The 20,524-nt window shown below is 30.0% G+C and overlaps 2 protein-coding genes across 2 annotated transcripts; one reads left to right on the top strand and one right to left on the bottom strand.

The window, feature by feature from the left end:
- Positions 1-1,323: 1,323 nt before the first annotated feature.
- Positions 1,324-2,865, top strand: LOC108344890 (probable galacturonosyltransferase-like 10). Its single transcript, XM_052866837.1, has 2 exons — positions 1,324-1,567; positions 1,663-2,865. The coding sequence occupies exons 1-2, from the start codon at positions 1,339-1,341 to the stop codon at positions 2,712-2,714; spliced, it is 1,281 nt and encodes a 426-aa protein (XP_052722797.1). The 5' UTR covers positions 1,324-1,338; the 3' UTR covers positions 2,715-2,865.
- A 5,955-nt stretch (positions 2,866-8,820) lies between these two features.
- LOC108343842 (uncharacterized) lies at positions 8,821-12,543 on the bottom strand. Its single transcript, XM_017582249.2, has 5 exons — positions 12,061-12,543; positions 10,506-10,776; positions 9,848-9,946; positions 9,473-9,690; positions 8,821-9,025 (listed from the first exon to the last, which is right to left on the bottom strand). Exons 1-5 carry the CDS (start codon positions 12,468-12,470, stop codon positions 8,950-8,952), a joined length of 1,074 nt encoding a protein of 357 aa, XP_017437738.1. The 5' UTR covers positions 12,471-12,543; the 3' UTR covers positions 8,821-8,949.
- Positions 12,544-20,524: the final 7,981 nt, after the last annotated feature.

Below are 20,524 nucleotides of genomic sequence, written 5' to 3'. Positions count from 1 at the left end.
TCCGCATTTGAGAACGACAACCCATGGAGGGTTTTGCCTCCGCTGCACGTGCGCCACCACTAGGTTACACACGTTTACCCTCACACAGCCACGTATTAACCTCACACAGCCACGTATTAACCTTCCCTAGACACGTTGCAAACTTCAGTACATCCTGTCAGCTGGCCCGTTAAAAAATTAACACCGTTACCAAAAAGGATTTAATTACACACTTTTTACACAAGTTGGAACAACATTGAACTTCTAAAAAAATGTAGGATCCAATTGAACATTTAGCCCTTGCGAGGGACCAAAAGAGGTATTAAACCTTAAGGTTACTATCCAAAATGAGTTCTTAAAAGTATTTGTATAATGTTTTTTATTTTAAAAAAAATTAAAATACTTTTATTTATTATCTTATAGCAAGCTCGGTAAGACTAAGACTGTGTTTCACTTGAAAGAGAGAAATTAGGAAAGAGTGAGTGAATGAATTTGAGAGTGAATTGATTGTTATTTATTTAAATAAATTTGAAGGTAAATGAGGATGAATTTGGAAATAAAATTTACTATAATTAGTGTGGGATTTAATTGATGTGATAGATAAAAAAAATTGTTTAATTAATAAAAATTGAAATTATTAAAATGCTCTTAATTATTAAAGTAATATAAAATAATAATATTTAATTGTAAAAATGTTTATAAAGAGTAAAAAAATAATTTTATAAAGAGTAATATTAAAATTAATTTTAATATTATACAAAAATTTTATTTTCAAATATTTATTATTTGTAAGTGATTATCAAGCAAACCATTAATGTTTAGCATCATGTTATATATATATATATATATATATATATATATATATATATATATATATATATATATATATATATATATATGTCTCTAAGAAATATATTAAAGGTTTGTATTGTCTAGAAATAATTTTATATAATATTGTATGTATAAACATGTACAAATCTCATTTTTAATAATTGATTAGAACTAAAATGTATTTTTTAAAACTGAGATAAAAACGTGAAGACGGAGAATAAAATTTGAAATTTCTCTTACATTAATATTGTTGAACTTAGACACGTTCCTTGTATCCAACCAAGAATATTAAATAAGATAGAATTCTGGAAAATAATAAATAAAGTGCAATGTACTGTGATGAAAATTCAAAGCACGTGGTCACAGTGGTATCTGACTTCAATGCATTATGAACCAAACCGAAAGTGGGAACCGGTTTTTGTTTTTCACTCAAAAAGTGGAAACGTTTTAGCATCGAAGGTGAAACCGATGTTTTTCTTCTTCACCTTTTCGATCATAGAATAATTCAAAACACACACAAAGGTAATAATGGTAGAAACACACATAATAAGAAGGTTCCTTGTAGAACTTATTTTACTCGGTCACACCACATCACAAGAAAACGCGTTTATCTGTCACAAACGCGTTTCAGTTCTTGTGTTCCATTTGTTTATATATGTATATAAAAACATACCCTTTTGCCTTTTCTCTTGCTTTTTCAAATCCAATTCTCTCAATTTCTCTTTTCTCAATCCGTTTTGTTCTTTCATTGAAAAGGGTACTGGTGAACAGTGAATTGTGAATAGTGAATAGTGATGTTTCTCTCTAGATTTTTTGTGCTTGTGTTCACAGCTTGCTTTCTTCTGTTTCCAGCCAATGGAATTAGATCTTTTGCTGGTTATGAAACTGAGGTTGAAGTTGATTCCTTTGTGCAATTCAGAGAAGCCCCTGAATACAGAAACCAGAAAAAGTGTACTCTGCTTGATTCAAGCAATGTTCCAATGGCATCTTCATGTGATCCTTCACTTGTGCATATTGCAATGACCATTGATTGGCACTACTTGAGAGGGTCCATTGCTGCAGTGCACTCTGTGTTGAAACACACTTCCTGCCCTCAGAATCTGTTCTTTCACTTCATAGCATCAGATGCAAGATTGGAGAGCAGGGATGAGTTTGAAAGGATTGTTCAAACCTCCTTTCCTTCCTTGAGGTTTGAAGTTTATGTGTTTGAGGAAAGTCTTGTTGGCAACCTGATATCTCCTTCCATCAGGGAAGCACTTGACAACCCGCTTAACTATGCAAGAACTTACCTGGCTGATTTGCTTGATCCCTGCATTGAGAGGGTTATATACTTGGACTCTGATGTTATAGTTGTTGGTGATGTTCAAGAGCTTTGGAAGGTTCCATTGACAGGGTCAAGGGTGATTGGTGCTCCTGAATATTGCTATGCAAACTTCACCAGATACTTCTCCTATGAGTTTTGGTCCAGTGCTGAGTTCTCTGAGGTGTTTGAAGGGAAAAGGCCTTGCTACTTCAACACTGGGGTGATGGTGATGGACTTGTTGAGGTGGAGAGAGGGTGATTACACAAGGAAGATTGAGAAGTGGATGGAGATTCAAAAGGAGAGAAGGATCTACAAGTTAGGGTCACTCCCTCCTTTTTTGTTAGTTTTTGGTGGTGATGTTGAGGCTATTGATCATAGATGGAACCAACATGGTCTTGGAGGGGATAATGTTAGAAACAGTTGCAGAACTTTGCATCCTGGTTCTGTCAGTTTGCTGCATTGGAGTGGGAAAGGGAAGCCATGGACAAGGCTTGATGCTAAGAAGCCTTGCTCAGTGGACTTTCTCTGGGCACCTTACGATCTCTATATACCTTCTCAGCATAAGAGAATTGCTACTGCTACAATGCATTCGCCATTTTAGACATAAGTTTATATTGGTTTATCTGATTCATCTGTTCTGATTTTTTTTGACAGACAGAACAATCAACAGATTTTGTAATGTTTGTTCATAGTTTTTCAATAGTGTAGTTACAAAGAATATATCACAGGGAACATGTCGATGCAATTGGATATACTGAGTTTAGACAAAATTTGATGTACTTTCTTCCAATCAAAATTGAAGTTTTAATTGGATTTTCATTAAAGGATTATGTAAATTATAAAGTGAAAAATTTTACTTGAAGAATTTTATTAAGTTGCTTGTGTTGTTTTTCCATCAAAAAATAACGAAATTTCATTTTCATTAGTTGTGTAATCAATGTTGTATTAAATCGTTCTCTCAAATTTTAGTTACGATTAAAGAATAGCATAAAAACATTTGTTTGTTTAGCTTACGAGTTACAAGACGTATAAGTTCAATGGAAATGAGATAGGCGTTTAATATATTTTCTTATCCAAAATAAATGAATGAAGTTATATAAGAAATAATATTATTATTTCTTGCTCAAAATTTTAAGGAGATTATAAGTTTTTTTACTTTTTTTTCTTTGTTGTATATGGTTATTTTTCTAAGTTTAACCATTATAAAACTCTCAATTTTACACTTGAATCCTTGATGATAATGGATTTTAAGTGTAAATTTCTTTATATATTGTGTTTTTAAGTGTAAATTTCTTTGTTGTATATGGTTATTTTTGTAAGTTTAATCATTATAAAACTCTCAATTTTACACTTGAATCCTTGAAAATGGTTTTTAAGTGTAAATTTCTTTATATATTGTGTTTTTTTATGATTATGCTTCCATATTATTTAAAATGTTGATAAATAAACTAACTCAACAAAACATATTAGAGTGTTTTAGTGTCTATAAATTTACTATTTACAATTAATAGTTTACTCGTATTATGAATTAATGTTACAAATATTTTTAAATCACTAAATTCTTTCTTTAATATATATTTTAATTAAGAATTCAGGCATCTTCAACAATCAATTTCTTTTTATAATTTTTGTATTTAGAGATGAAATGATAGATAGATTAAAAAGATAAAATTGAAAAGAAAATAGATGAAGAAAGTGGAGATGAAAATTTTGTAAAAATGTAAATTACACTAAAGTAAATTATCAAGAATAAAATAAAAGAAATAAATGAAAAGGATGACTCAAATTGCTATAACCAACATTAAATTTTTCATTTCTTAATGTTTATGGTGTTCTCATAATGTTTGAAATTGTATTCACAATTTGTCATTACACTTGAATATTTTTCCCCCTTCTAATAAAATAAAAGAAAAATTACATAAATGAAATGCTTTAAAACTCACATTATGTCAAGTGTAGGCATTCTTTTCTCTATGTCTTGAAAGCACTTTCTTTCGATTCTTCTCCCCTTCACCATTTCATCCCATTCAACTTCATTATGGCAATATGTTCTTCACTCCTTTAATTTGATTATTTTTTATGCCTTCAACACATTGATATAATTGTCCATAAGTAACAGTATTTTTTAAGGATCATGATTTGCTCGAAATCTCTTTCACAAATACTTCTTATCTAACTTTTAATTAAAATAATTAAAAATGAAATACTAATTTAATTTGAAAGAGAATGACTTATTCGAGAAAAATCTATCCCATGTATAAATAGTATAAAAGAGTGAGAATTGAGAATAAATTTTAAAAAATTATGAAAATGAACAAGTTTTGTTAACTTAGTATAACTTTTTGACTCGATTTATATAATACAATCATGACACAATTTTTTTATAATAAAATTATACTAAGTTATCACAATTTTTTTTATATTTTTATGAAATTTATCCATTTTATCAAAATAGTGCATTTTTTTCCAAATTATTAAAATTGATAAAAAAATTTAAAAAATTATGAAAACGAACAACTCGGAAACGACTTCAAAACAATTCACCTAATGATTTTAAAAGTTAAGAATTTAAGATGATTAGTTGATTAAGTTCATGATCTTAATACAAAGAGTATAATTTCCTTATTAAATAATTGATTATGAAATTAGAATGTATGTCAAGGAATTATTTTGAAATGATTTAAATGAATGCAAAATAACAGGAATCCCAGTAATTATAAAGGTTTAAATGGGAAGAAAATAGTTAAAGTTGAGTCCCCCATCATTCGTTATCATTATACTATAGTTTGTATGAGACCACAACAAAAACACCCATCAAATAATATTAAGTATTATATCTGTAAATTAAATTATCGTATTTAAATGATTTCTGTAAAATTTAATATTTTGATAAAAATGAATAAGAGTATAAAGGCAAAATGTGAGAAATATTACCTTAAATATAAAAGTTAAAATGTAATTAAATTCTAAAACTATTATAAGAGAATGTTGGTCTAAATTATTGGTCCATGGTACAGAAAAAAAATATTTATTTTATTGTGGGTGACAATAGATTTCTCTGAAAGAAAAGATGGTAGTTATTACTTAGCTGTAAGTCACAGAGAGAAGAGAAGATATAAATGAGAAGAAGAAATATGATTATATGACATTAGGACCCTACAATTAATAAGTATGGCACATGTCAAAACATAGAATATTGGAACAATGTCTTGCTGGCTAATGTGTCTGCTTCCACATAACAAAAGCTAAACAACATTGGCCAAACCAAATTCACATCACGTGCTACATTTGGAAAATGTTTAATTATCACGTGCTACATTTGGAAAATGTTTAATTATAATTGTAGTTCGATTCAGGGTGATTTTGATTTAGATACTCCAAATTTAAAACAATTTTTTAGGTTTTTTAATATTGAAAAAATAAAGCTTTTTAATCTTTTAAATAATAAATTTGACGGGGAAATGAGTTATATTAAAAGTAATTTTAACTTTCTTGTATAATTTGTATTATTATTGCCTTTTATTTGTGATGAGTTTGTAAAATATTTAGGACTTATTTGAATAAGAAGAAAATTATTATTTATATTTTGAAAAGATAGATAAGTAAAAAAAAAAACTCATTTAAAAAATTGCACAAATTGACAATACCGTAAAGATAGAACAAGTACATTTTGTTGTAATAATTTTTGGAGTTATTTTCTAATTAGATAGTTTTAACATTTAATACTTATATATAATTATATCAAATGATAGTCGGATCAACCATAAATCCGACCCATAAATAAATCATTATCAAAATCAAAGAGTCAAATCTATCAAAATAATTAACTTTAATATAAACATCTTAAAAATAAATAATGATTAAAGTAGATTTTGACATCAGATTAGTCTTGTTTGTACCGTTGACTTCAAACCTACGTTCCCAAACAATAATAATTATTATATAAAAAAGTTTCGAACTAATATTTAGTATATACATATTTTTTCCTTTGTACCCTTATAAACATAATTAATACTAAGGGTGTGTTATTTTGGGGGTATTTGGGGGAGATGATTTGGGGAATATGATTTGAATGGATTTGAGTAGATTTGAGGGTAATTTTTTTGTTGTTTTTTTGAGGGTAATTGAGAGTGGATTTGGAAGTAAAGTTTGTGAGAATTAGTGTAGGATTTGATTGATGTGATAAATTTTAAAAATTTGTTTAATTGGTAGAAAATTAAGATTACCAAATTGCCCCTACTTATAAAAGTATTATAAAATGTTATTTTGTAATGTTATATTTAATTGTATAAATGTTTAAAAAGAGAAAAAAATTATGAAAAATTGTAAAAATTAATTTTTAAAAATTATAAAAATTAAATTGTAGTAAAATGAATGTATTTTAAATTGTAGAATTCAATTGTAACATTATTAAGTACGAAGTGATATCAATTTATTTGTCAAATGTGAGAATGATTAACATTAATCAAACAACCACAATTAAGTACTAAGTTATAATATCACACGACCTAAAAAAAAGTTGAATGAATTCAACATACAAATATTGTTTGAGAAATACAATGGTTAGCATGTTGCTTCAGAATTTTAAAGTAAATTTATATTATATATTATATTTTATATTTTATTTTGTAATTTTATTTTAAAAATTTATAAAATATATATGTTTTAAAATATTTGTGATTATTTACCAGTGTAGACTTTAAAACATTTATAAATATTTTCTAAATGAATATTCAACCTATAACAAGACAAATTTTTTTATTATAAATCGAGTTGTAGGTAAAGTATTTGTAATCCAACTCATTGCCATTTTAGAAAAAATGTGTCAAAAGCATATATTTTTACAAATATATATAAATTTCACATATCACAATGGCATATTAATTTAGAAGATTTGCACATAAAAATTGTTGTTACCTGCGTAAAAAACAACCATATAATACTTTGTTTGCTTTAAAATATTAACAAGCCTCGTATTATTTTAAAGCCAAAATTGTATACTAAAAGAATAATGATATAACAGTAATATCCATCTGCAAAATAAATAATGATGAATGAAATAATGAAAGCAATTTAAGCATTATTATTACGTATGTATTAAAGAACAGAAGAAAAGAAATGAACAACTGAAGATGTAACAAACATCGGAAAATTTCCAACCTGATTGCAAACAACTATGATTAGAGAGGAAAGCTTACCAATGCACCTCTCAGTCCAAAACATAAACCTGCAAGACATGGTTAGCATGTTGCTTCAGAAATAAACAAAATCCTTGAACTCCAACTCTGCCTGCTTTAACACGTTAAAAAACAGTTTTTTAAAACCTCCACACCACCGTACTCCTCCTCCTCTCCAACTCCATCCCCATCAACATCTTCTTCTCCATGGAACACATGTCCCTCCCCTCACGCATCCCCTTCTTCATGTCATCCGTAACTCAGTCTCTGCCTCCAAGGGTAGTGCTACCAAACCACCCTCCATCACCCTCCATCATGTGCTGTCTTCTCTACAACCCCAACGGTGCCACCACCTCCATGCATCAACCTTAACACCCTGCACTTAACCAACGACGAAGGAAGCCATGCACGAATGAATGTGTAACCAACTCACACACCACAACCTGCCAAAAGGGACCAACTCATGCACACCACGCCTGCAACCGGAGCCGGTCTGTAACACGTTCTGGAAAACTGTAACCGGTTACAAGCCTCTGTAACCGAATACGGGTTTCTTCGAAAAACCTGAATCACCTTGTAACCGGTTATGGCTGCTGTAATCGGTTACGCCAACCATAACCGGTTACGCTATCTTGTAACCGAGTACGCGTGCTGCTGACTCTGTTCTTCTTTCACCAAGCTTGTTCTTTCACCAAGCTACATCCACTTTACTCTGTGCATTGCTTCTTTCTCGTGAAACCACAGTGCATGTTTTAACTTTTTTCTTAGCTTTGGAATCGGTTATTGATATGTACCCTTGACCATGTAATCGGTTACCCTTCATGTAATCGGTTATTCGGTGCACTGTGCTATCTGGATACCATTTACGTACGTGGAATTTAATATAAAGCTCGGGGCACACTCGACATTTCACTTAAAATCAGTGCAAATCTTCTCACATCCGCGGGTGATGAAAACTGGATGAATCCTGCAAATTCGTCCGCGTTTTTCCTCGCCAATCCTTTCATACGAACACGACGTAACCTTCAATTCTTCGCTATGTAATTCGCATGAACAGTAAATTCGGTTCATGCGAACACAGCCTAAATTGTGTTTTGTGTAACTACTCTTCTATTATTTTTATTCTTATAAATACAATTAGCTTTATTAGTTACTATAATGGAAATCACAGATATTATAAAAATTAACAAAATGTAACTGTTTTATGCATATTCACTTTTTTTAATTTTAACAATATTTTTTCATTAAAATAAAAAGGTTAAGACAAATATTTAAACGTGTTTCCACTTACAGTAAGGAAATATATTTGTTTATTATCTTCATTGTAATTTTTAATTAGACAATTTTATATAAGCATACTTAAAATAATAGTTTCTTTTAATTTTAAATTATAAACCAATGAGGTATGTTAAACAAGGGTTTCATTTTTACTTAATCTAATATTAATTATTTAAAAAAGATTAATCACTTCATACAACCTAAGTATAGAGTAAGACCCATAAATGAGTATTCACAATCAAGAGAAAGAGAGCCAGGAGCAAGGAGATTATTTATTTCCCACTAAGACTTTTTCATTGAACGAAAAAAAAATTATGAGAAGGGAGAAGGGATATAAATAGAAAAAGAGGAAGAAAAGAATATACATGTCTATGAGCTTCCCTACAACAGTCCAACGACACAACTCAGATGCAGTCTATTCTCCAACCCTCTCAAGTGGTGACCCAATAACATACACCTGCCAACACAAACAAATCTTCAGATGATTACACACAAAAACACTTAATAGGCTAAAGTAACTAAGGGTTCTACTCATTAAGAAAAGTAAGGAAAATATGTCTACATGTGCTCACAAAATGTATGGACGATTTTAAGAATCATGCATATCATTGTTCATAAATTGGGTCAAATTTTAAGAATCATGTATATCATTGTTCATAAATTGGGTCAAACAGGCTAATAAATATTTAAAAGATAATTTTATATTAGTTTATGAATAAATATTTTTCTAACATTTATTTATTATTGATTCAAATCTTATTTGAAATGTAAATGTGGTGTTTTCACCGGTTCAATGGATAATCAAGTTTTGATAACATTAATGTATGTAATTAATTTTAGAATATGAATAATTCAAATTTACACTAACAGTTTAAAAAGGACAATGAAAATAAAATGTACTAACCAGAAAAGCAACTTTGCTAGGTAATCCCGAGAAGTGGTTAACGTATCACTAAACTCCTCACTACTGTCTGAGTGATTGTCCAGGTTTCCTTCAACTGATTTTTCCGTTACATTAGAGTTATTAGCATCATCTCCAAAGAATCTTCTCAATATGTTCCGAACAAGTTGGTTAATTATATCCTCCACTTCTACTGAGGAAGGTCGAGACATTTCAGACACCTGCCACACAAGTTACACAGCACAAGATTCATAAACTGAAACGAGTGACAGTGCCAAAATTAATGGAAACAAGGGAGAGAGAGGGGGAGGGAAAGGACTTCATGCAAACTTTCAATTGCAAGGAAATACAAAATAAATACAAGCAGCGAGACATTACCATATCAGGATCTAGAGATCGAAGATATTCCAACAAATTGTTCCAGTTTCCCTTGTCATGTTCTAATTGCATCATTTCCTTCTTTTGGGCATTCAGCTCCTGAAAACAAAAGGAACATATCTACGTCAACTTTCATTCTTTGAGCTTTCCTTTTAAATGGTCCCAGAGTTATAAAACACTTCTTCCGTCCACTTGGAGGAGCACGGACTAAAGAGACTGAAAGTAAGAGCAGAGACGAGGAAGTTTTTCTTCATTTTTACGTTAAATTCCCCCTTGATTGCGAAATTTTATAAAAAAATGACAAAACAAGTTCATTCATTATTCAATTTAAACCATCATCATTTCATAATTCTCTCAACTTAAAAATGAAAAGTTATCTCCTTCCCTTCCCCTCCAGAATCCCCCATCCCAAACAAAAGTGACTATCAATAGAAATCATGATGTACCACGTATATTTGGCAGGAACAGAAGAATATATTTGACATGTTCTAAATAATAGTTCATTCATCAATATGAGATCCTTGTTCCAAATTCCAAATACTCCAACTCAAAATCCAACTTACCAGGCGTACACATAAGAAGAAAACATTTATAAATGCAGCTAATCAGCAATCATTGTGTTTAGAAAATTGGACTAAATAAAAAGAAAAAGAGCTACCTTTGTCACACTTGTCAACTCAGACTGCAACTGCTGGATGTAACTCAAAGCTTGAGGAGGCAAATCACCAAACTCTTTCAGGCTACCATTGCCGTTGCAATTTTCAAAATGATTAAAAACCTCCATTTTCTCATTACCCTCTGTTTTTGCTCCATCCTTCACCTCAAAAACCCCCGAATGTGTTCCACCATCCGATCCCTCATCCCTGGTACCAGATATATCCAGATTCCTTGCCAGAGACATCCTGTACTCTGCATTCCACAGAGTATACCTAACAAGGAAGAGAATAAAAGTTCAATGAAAACAAAATCCTTCAATCTAGCACATAAACTATCAAGTGATTGCCCCTCCCAAAATCATATTTTCACCGTGATATTATCTTAAAAAGCATAATAACTAAATTTATCATACATTTTTTCATTGTGTCACTGTTTTGAATGTTGGCGGATAAACTTCTTTCAAGGTACTTACAAGGGGAAAAGAACAAAACAAAACGAAGCTTTTCCCATGGGTCGAAATCAATTTGACCACTTTAACTTCTACAAAAATTCTCTTACCTAACTTCTTCAAAATTCAAGGTGCATAATTTCATTTTAAATTCTGGGAAAAGTATAAATTTTTGTCTTAATATAAAGCTCCATAACCACTCATAGAATGACAAAAAAAAGGTATGCATTGATCTTCCCCAGTGTTGTTTAAGCAAGAAACTCAATTTATAAAGAAATTCAACTCAATTCGTTGTCCCCTTTCCTTCATAAGGGCTTATAAACTATTTTTTCAAAACAAAACAAAGACTTAGAGAAGAAAAAAAAAACAAGAAACTAGATTGAATTGAACCTTCCGTGAGCTAATGAGCTAAAATGAATTAAGCTCGTGATGATATAAGAGAAGTAGTTCAGTTCATGTTACCTTCTTATTTTATGAGGTACATCATAAAATGAATTTTGTTCTCTTTTAACCTAAAATCAATTAGTGCAACTGTCGTTTACAAGATTTCTCACATCCAACATCTTTGAAACATTAAGTAAACAAGTTGATTTAGCCTTGTTAGCTCACAAGAACGGTTCAATTAACTTTACCTTCTTATTTTCTTCTCTTACAAGTGCTCAAACATGAAATCCATAAAATGAATTAAGCTTCTATCTCGTAATCCAAAATCAATTCTTATACAGATTAATTTGAGTTTTACTTTCTTATTTTCTTCTATTAAGAGTGCTAAAACATGAAATAGATGAAAATAAAATGAATTAAGCTTCTCTCATAATCTAAAATCAACTCATGTACATGTCTATTACAAAATCTCTCTCATCAAACTTCTTTGAAAGATGAAATATCTAAGTTGATTTTAGCTAGTTAGCTCAGGAGAAAAGTTAAATTCATTTAACTTCTTATTTTCTAGGTCTACGAATGTTAAGGGAGAAATTCATCGAAAACAATAATTTTACACTTGAACAGATTCGGCCACGAAATTGGTACTAGAGTAGCAATTGAATTGAACGAGAAAAGAAATCTCAAACAAATTAATTAGAGAAGATAGTTGTTGTTCGTTCGTTACCCGGTGACGATGGAGGAGAAGAGGAGGCGGTGGAGGGGGTGTTTGGAGACGGTGACGGTTACGGCGAAGTGGTCGGAGGGGAGGAGGCCGAGTATGGTGGAGATGGTCTGCTTCATGGAGTCGCGCGCAGCGGGGGACACGCCCTTGGAGATGGCGGAGTTGTCGAGGAGCTCGATGCGGCGGAGCATGGCGGCGATGACGGTGAATCCGCGGTTGAAGTTGCGCGTGGTTACGGCGTCGTCAGAGAAGCCGTCGACGACGCAGTAAAGGAGGAAGCGGCGGCGGCGGCGTGTGAGCGGAAGGAGGTGAACGGACGGTGGGGGAATAGGAGGAGGCTTGGAAGGGAGAAACTGAAAGAGTGACCGATCGGTGACGCGGGGTTGGATGACGGACCGAAAGGAGAGTGCCATGGAATCGTGCTACAGGCGGGTGAGGTAAAGCCAGCTTATCTTTCTTTGCGATTTTATTCACAGAGTGGTGATCTTCTGTTCTGATCTGTTATTACTTGCCTACTCTACCAAACGGTTCAATTCGGTTCGATTCAACCGCTCTAACACTGAACCGGATTTGCAATCGTCCATTACTGATTTTAAGAAACTAATTAGTAACTACCAATTTAATCTTCGAAATTATCTCTGGCAGAATTATTCATTATTTCTTTGAAAATAAGATTTTTTTTATTATTTCTTTGAATTATGCATCATTTTAATTTTAACACTTTTAATTTACACAAACAGAATAAAAAGAGTATAATTTGTTGTTTTATTAAAAGTGTTATACACACACACAAAAATGTTCTATAATTTTTTATACCATTTCATACTTTTGATATTATTTATTAGTTTTCATTGTATAATATTTTTTGCTTTCCGTTGTTTGCTAAGCAAATAAGTTTTTATGAATTTTTCATTATAATATGAAATAAAAGTTCTCCATTATTGCAAGGTGCCCCTGATATTTTACATAATTACAGATTCCCCTTTTTACATTGATTGTTCTGAATTTATGAAGAAGAATCTTCTGATGTTGTTCTTTCTTGCCTTCCCAACCCCAAACTACAACATCCAACCCAAAAAAATTAGGGAAGAAAGTACATAGAAATTGAAAATATATAACAGTCTATTTGTGTGAAATTGATTTTAAAATAACTTAAAGATAATCATTTTTCAATTTTCAAATAAATAATACTTTTTTTCAAAAATATAATATTTTAATTTATTTTATTAAATTAATAAAATAGAATAATGATAAATATTATTAACTTGTCACACAGTTTCAAATAATTCCTAGTAAGCGTTTTCATCAATTTAATTTGAAAAACTAAACAAACCTATTTTCATGAATTTAAAAATAAAAATAGTATGGCAAAATTGAAATCGTACTTAAAATTAATAAGATGAAATAAACTATTAATCCAAATAATTTATGCTAATTCATGTAAAAGTAGAAACAAAAGAGTATCCTATTACTCAGAAATTTTGGACATATAAAGCTCTATAGGAAAAAACTAAAAAATGTTTATAAAGAAATTAGATGTGATTAGCAATTTAAATTATATATATATATATAATAATAATTAAATGGGTTAAGATTATTATATTTTATTAGTTTATTTATTAAAGGGATTAGATAAATTTGTGATTAAAGATATATATGTTATTAGATATTAATTGTATAGAGAATAATATTTTAATTTAATAAAGAGTCAAATTAAAAATATTAAAAATTAATGAAATAATGGACAGAAGGAATTATGGAATTTATTTGTAAATACTTATTATTATTATTTCTTTATTTTAATTTTTATAAGAAAAAAAACCTAAATTGTTCTATAATTAAAAAATTATGTACTATTATTCCATTTACATTATTTTTAATATAATTAACTATAATTTAATTTATTGATAGAGTTTGATTGTTTTATTGTTTTGACTGATATTCTAACATAAATATAATATTTTGTTAGAATTTATTAGTTTATAATAATATTTATTAGACATTTTATATCACTTTTGGGATAAAAAGAAATTAAACACCAATTTTTTTTTAAAAAAAAAAAAAGAAGGAAAACGTTAGTTATGTATGATAATCATGAAATTGGAATACGAAATTTTCAAGGGTTGAATGATTGAAAAAAAAAGAGAGGTATATCTAAAATGAAAATGAAATGACATTAAAAGAAAACAAGAAGTATGCATCTAAAGTAGGTCCCTTTCCTATTCCAAACACCAATAAAACTCATTAAATATTTCAAAATGGACCACTTTTCGAATCTCAAATTGTGGCTTATATTCATTCTTAGCTCCAAACATCACAAATAAAACCATTTTAATTTTTAATAAATACTAAATTTAATTTATATTCTTTTAACATTTTTCTTTAAATTAACTAAATTATTCAAACTTATTACGGTTTTCTCAATGCCTAGAATTAACTCTTAAGATTTAAGTCACAACTATATCATGAGAAATGCTAAAAACCTACGCTGTTTATTAATTAAAATTTAATAAAACTTAAAATATTTAAATCCCACTTGAATTTTTTTGTAATCTTACACTTTTCAATAAATTATACCTATGAGACAAAGTGCTAGAAAAAAAAATCTTCATGCATTTGTTTTTTCGTATCTCCAAAACTTTAACTCTATTTTTTCATTAAAAGTCATTCGGTTTCAAAGTTGATTAAAAGTTTTATAGATTTCAAAAACTACTAAAACTTTAATCGATTTTTAAAGCCAAATTTCGAAAACTAATTAAATAAATTTCTTAATTGATTTTTTAAAATTAGTTAAATAAATTCTTTAATCCGTTTTCAAAAATTAGTTAAAAAAATTTCTTAACCAATTTTTAAAAAAATTGTTAAGATTCCATATTATCTTACAACTATTTTTATTAATTTTTAATAATAATTTAATTAAATAACTCAATTTAATATTTTATTATTAAAATTCTTAATCAAATTTCAAAAACTAATTAAATAAATTTCTTAAATGTTTAATCGATTTTTGAAAATTAGTTAACAAAATTTCTTAACCGATTTTTTAAAAAATCGTTAAGGTTCCATATTATCTTACAATTATTTTTATTAATTTTTAATAATAATTTAATTAAATAACTCGATTTAATTTTTTTAATAATAATCTTATATATTCTTTTTTTTCTGTATTTCCAAAATTTAGCTCTATTTTTTTTATTAAAAATCAATCGGCTTTCAAAGTTGATTAAAAGTTTCATAGATTTCAAAAACTACTAAAACTTTAATCGATTTTTAAAGCTGTTATTAACCAAATTTCCAAAACTAATTAAATAAATTTTTTATTTTTGAAAACGGGTTAAATAAATTCTTTAATCGATTTTTGAGAGAATTATTTAAGAGAATTTAAAAAATTCGTTAAGGTTCCCTATTATCTTACAACTATTTTTATTAATTTTTTAATAATCCTTTAATTAAATAACTCAATTTAATATTTTATTATTAAAAGACATTACTGGTTTAGTTGTTTAGAAAACAAATCGGTTATCAAATCAAAAAATTTCTTGAACAAAATGTTACAAGATAATAAGTTTCTATAAAAATAATAATAATATAATTTCATGTGCTAGATTTTAATGTGACTCTTCTTCCATGGGTACCATCCGTCGTGATTTGACCTACATGACAATTTGAGCAAAAAAGTTTGTTTTATTTCTATTTCAAAAATTACAGGTCAATTTAGGTAACATGAATATAGTTGTTAAAAGTTGTCAAGTAACTGATTTAGTTTTGAATTTTCTTATTCTGTACTTAATAAAATTCTTAAAGTAATGTTTATGAAAAAAAAATAAACAAACTAAATTCTTGTTAAATATCTCACATATAAGATAAATTTATTTATATAGTATAAACGTCATTTTATAAGATTAAATTAAATTTAAAATTCATTTTATAAAATTTTCTTTATTAAAATTTACAAAATTAATATCCATTAGATGTAATAGATTTTCAATAAGTGTTCAAATTCCTTTACTTAGTTATTTGTCAGACCCATTAAAAAAAAACGCATCCAAAAATCCCAAGTAGTGGGATTCAGGTGTCAGGAAGTGAGTGATCGTCTCAGTTAGTGGATAACATGTGGATGCATGGGAATGATCGTTCGTTTTTGACGACCGCAGTATTTAAGGCCAAAATTTAAAATATCGTGTCACTTCTCTGCATGCCTTTCTTCTTCTCCAAACTGCTGAATACATTTTCTCCTCCTTCTCTCTAAGAAAAACCTTACCATTTCTTCTCCTATCACCTCTCAAGCACCGTTGAAGCACTCTCGGCGTCAACAGCTTCCAGTTGAACCGATCAGTTTGTAATTCTGAGCTGGTGAGTGTCTTTCTCTCTAGTACGTACGTTTAAGTCTTGCATGCAACTCTAGTTATGGTCGCCTGAGTGGATGGTAGTATTCTGAGTGTTTCTAGTTTTCTCCGTAGTTCATTATTCCTAACAACGTGATCGTCGAACGTGAGTTCTGTGGTAGAGGGAAGCTTTATTCTGCTTAGTTTGAGCGTTCGTTCACGTGTCGAGGTAAGAGAAGCTTATATAATTTGATTTATATTCTTGTTGAACGTTAGAGTGTTGTATGACATGTTGTTTGAATTATTGGTTGAGTATGAAATATGTATGTGTTGGTTGTTTTGAAAGTTTGGATGGATGACTGATGTATGTTGTGAATTGAACTGAGTTAGAATTGATATTCAATATGGGATAGTATGGACGAACGTTATTAGCGAGCGTTCGGTTCTCTTGGGAGTACCTAGTCTTACCTTAGTTCTCAAGATCTTGGGGATAGAGTACAAGAATCTTCCTGTAATAATAGATAGGATTAGTTAAACTTTGACCTAGAGTTCATATTAACCATTTTGTTACTCTTTAAACGTCCGTTTACATTAAGTTCTTCTTCTACAAGGAATTTCGTTAGTGGGGTTCGTGTTATAATGATAGAGATGTATAATGAGTGTTCGGCTTAAGTGGAGTTCTTCTTTAGACTTCCTAAACAGTTTAGTTAAATGTGTTACATACTACTTAAGGTCTTAGGCGTTGTCGTTCTTTTCATTCAGAATAAGTGGTGGATCAATTGTATAGATTTATATTCATTTGTTTTAGGTAAGTTTATTAGCGATCGGACTTGGACCATGAGTTCAGTCTCAGTAGCGCTCGTTCCTGATAATTCCTTGGTCTTGGACCAGCACTCGTTCAAATAGTATCCGGTTTTCTACAGAGCTCGGTCTTAAAACCAAGCACTGGGTCTCGTCCCCGTAATATAGTATTACTGTGTTTAGAATCAAAGTCTTCATTCAAACTAGATAGCGTTGTTACCCCATAGTTTCTCATCAGTATGTTGTTCGTACAAGTCAATGTTGGTCTTTAAAAGGTGTTCGGCCTCGAGACTTAGTACTCGGTCTAGGCTCCGTAGCGTTCGGTTGAACTTTTAGGAGTTGGTTGATTGAGGTAGGTGAGTAGTGCCCAGTTTCGTCAGTTTTTAAGAAGCGTTTTCCAGTCGTTCTTATGTTATAATAGAAGTGTATGATCTCTTACTATGTAAATGTATAGATGATTAAATATGAGAAGAATTGTGATGTGATGTGTATGAAATAATTGATTATGAACGAGTATTTCAGGGAGGAATATCTCAGAATTTGGTTATTGGTTGGTAAAGTATGAATGTGGGCAAATCTTAGTTGGCGGTTCATCCTGATATTCCATGATTACTCGTTCTCATGTAGAGAGGAGTAAGTCACGTGTGGGAATGGCAGGAGGTCCTAGTCCTTATGGTTAATTTGGATGGAACGGACTAACCTTGTGATGACAAACTCCTAGCTAAGGGTCCAATCACAAGAAGCATGGCCAAACAAATTCAAGAAGGATTAAAATCATTTCCAAAAGAAGGAGCTAAACTCTTATTTACTTGGGCTATCATGAAGTATTTCTAGACCTTGTATTAAGGGTCAAGTAGTATAGGGTATATTTTTAAGGCCTTGTATAATGGGCCAAGTATTGTATGGTTTGTAATATTAGCTTAAAAGAGTGTGTCCCACCATGGGACATGATGGCCACATGGCAAGCTCTTAGTGAAGACACTTCTTAAAAAGGAAGTGGCCATGTGTCACTTTCCAAGTGGAGAAACTCTTCCTAAAGTGGATTGTCACATGTCACTCTAAGAGTGGAAAGCTTTTGCAAAAGTGGATTGTCACATGGCACTTTAAGAGTGGAGGAACTTTACAAAAGTGGATTGCCACATGGCACTCTAAGAGTGGAGAAACTTTGTAAAAGAGGATTGCCACATGTCTCTTTAAGAGTGGATAGTTTTTAGGGTTTCTTGTCTACTTTGGAGACACCTTTATCTATAAATAGAAGGGTCTCCTTCCTTGTAAAATCACTTGATGAATTTGAATGTTATTATGCCAAAATGTGTGCAAACATATCTTGTCTCAAGTCAAGGCTAGAGCATCCCATGAGGTCCCTCTAACAACCCTTCTCTAGAGTTGGCCCAACCTCTCCGGAGATCCATCAAACACCTCCATCCTACCACAAATACTCACCAACATTGTGAGCCCACCACCATATCCATTACTTCCGCACAAATTCCACCTCCATAGCTTCATCTTCGCGCTTTGGCCCAACCTAGCTCGAGGAGGACGCTATCACCTTGGATGACAGCTGTTGAGGGCATCCCAGTTACTACATCACCCAGGTGCACGAACGTCGTAGCTACACAAGATTCATACAGTCCGGACAGTCAGGGTCAAGTGGTCGTTATTTGCATGCATGTTTGTATGAATTATGAGGGGGTTGTTGTTTGTTTTATTGTGAATATTGCATGATGTGTTTGGATAAATTAAATTACATAAGCTTACCCTGTTTCTTTTCATTTGTGTCTGTGGCGTTCGTTTTGTCGTTGTCTTGTTGCAATGATCATCCATGTGGATGTGAGCAGAGGTAGAAGAGTTGCTGGGAGAAGTATTGGAAAACGTGGAGGAGGTGAAGGTCGAACCTTAGGGACGTTCGGTCTGTTTTTAGTTATACATTTTTGTAAGAACGTTTGATGTGTTCCTTTTGTAGAACGTTCGTTCTAGTGGCAATTGGATTAGGGGCTTTGAATTTTATACTGTTATGTAAGGTTGTTCGGCCGAAATGGTACTTTAGACGAACGTTAAACTGAACTATATTATTGTTAATATGTGATGACTCTCGTATATGGTTTTACACTGTATATTTTTGAGATGTTACATTATTTATATAAAGTATTTTATAAAAGCTTAAAACAATATTGCATAAAACTTTTTCTAATATATATTTTAAAATAAAACTTCGGAAGTTTTAAGTTTTTTACAAATTTAATTATTTATAATTGAGTATGTATTAAATTTTTTATATTAAATATTTATAATTTTTTATATTTTTTCAATTGAATTTTATTAAATATAAAACTATGTCTCTAATATAAATGATATTTTGTTAATATATAAATAATATTTATTGTTTTTATTAGAATGTTTTGGATAATATATGAATTTTTTTTACAATAACAACATAGACATCATCGTCTTGACCGTATAATGGTGATGGTTTTATTATCCAACATATTTTTTTAAATATTGTAATTAGTTTTACTTGATTATAAAATCTCACATTTTTAACTCATACAAACAAGTAATTAATATAAAAAAAATAAAATAATAATCACACTAATCACTTAATATAAAAATTTAATTAAAAACATGTATTTTAAACATTCAATAAAAAAATTAATTAAAAATACTTTATCATATAATAGACTTTGAAACTTATAAATATACATTGGTTTCTTTTTCATAATTTAAGTACTTCCAATTTTATTATCAATATATTGTTATGTTCAACTTGGAATTTTAACGGTTGTGCAGCAAGCTGTTGGGCCCACTAAAAAGCTGTAATTAGACTTTAATTTGAGCACATTCAGCAGTGTTATGATAAAATATAACATGATGGGACAATAAGTTCATGTGTTACCGTTCATGGTATTTTCAACTAAATAATTGTAAGTAGTTGATTATCAATGCAATTATAAATTCGATAACATGATTAGAAGAACAAATTTTAACATAAATCAGTGGAATGTTTGTAATATGGACCTCTTTAATCTTATCCATTGTTATGTGCAAGGTTGATTTAATACTTTAAAGTATTTTATATCTAATTTCCTAATCAATTAATTTTACATAATTCGACACTTATATTGATTATTTTTTTTTTGTATTTATTGTGAGATATGTTTTTAGAGAAAAAAACATGTTTGATATATAACTTTGGATGTTGCGTTCCATATTATGAATGTTAATAGATATAATAGTTTATGAACTTAATCGTGTTTAGAGTCTTATTCTTCAAGAAAGTAATCAAGCTTCTTAATGAAAATTTAGTTTTCAATAGTAAAAAAAGTTTTTTTTTAATGTCATCT

Source organism: Vigna angularis, chromosome 8 (assembly GCF_016808095.1).
Source record: "Vigna angularis cultivar LongXiaoDou No.4 chromosome 8, ASM1680809v1, whole genome shotgun sequence".
In the NCBI taxonomy this organism is placed as follows: Eukaryota; Viridiplantae; Streptophyta; class Magnoliopsida; order Fabales; family Fabaceae; genus Vigna; species Vigna angularis.
This window is presented reverse-complemented; position numbering and strand designations above follow the sequence as displayed.

Coding starts and splice junctions, on each gene's coding strand:
- LOC108344890 (XM_052866837.1), top strand. CDS start 1,339: ATGGTAGAAACACACATAATAAGAAGGTTCCTTGTAGAACTTATTTTA. Junction 1,568..1,662: donor TTGTTCTTTCATTGAAAAGG/GTACTGGTGAAC, acceptor TTCTGTTTCCAG/CCAATGGAATTAGATCTTTT.
- LOC108343842 (XM_017582249.2), bottom strand. CDS start 12,470: ATGGCACTCTCCTTTCGGTCCGTCATCCAACCCCGCGTCACCGATCGG. Junction 9,691..9,847: donor GATCTCTAGATCCTGATATG/GTAATGTCTCGC, acceptor CTTGTGTGGCAG/GTGTCTGAAATGTCTCGACC. Junction 9,026..9,472: donor CTAGCAAAGTTGCTTTTCTG/GTTAGTACATTT, acceptor TTGTGTTGGCAG/GTGTATGTTATTGGGTCACC.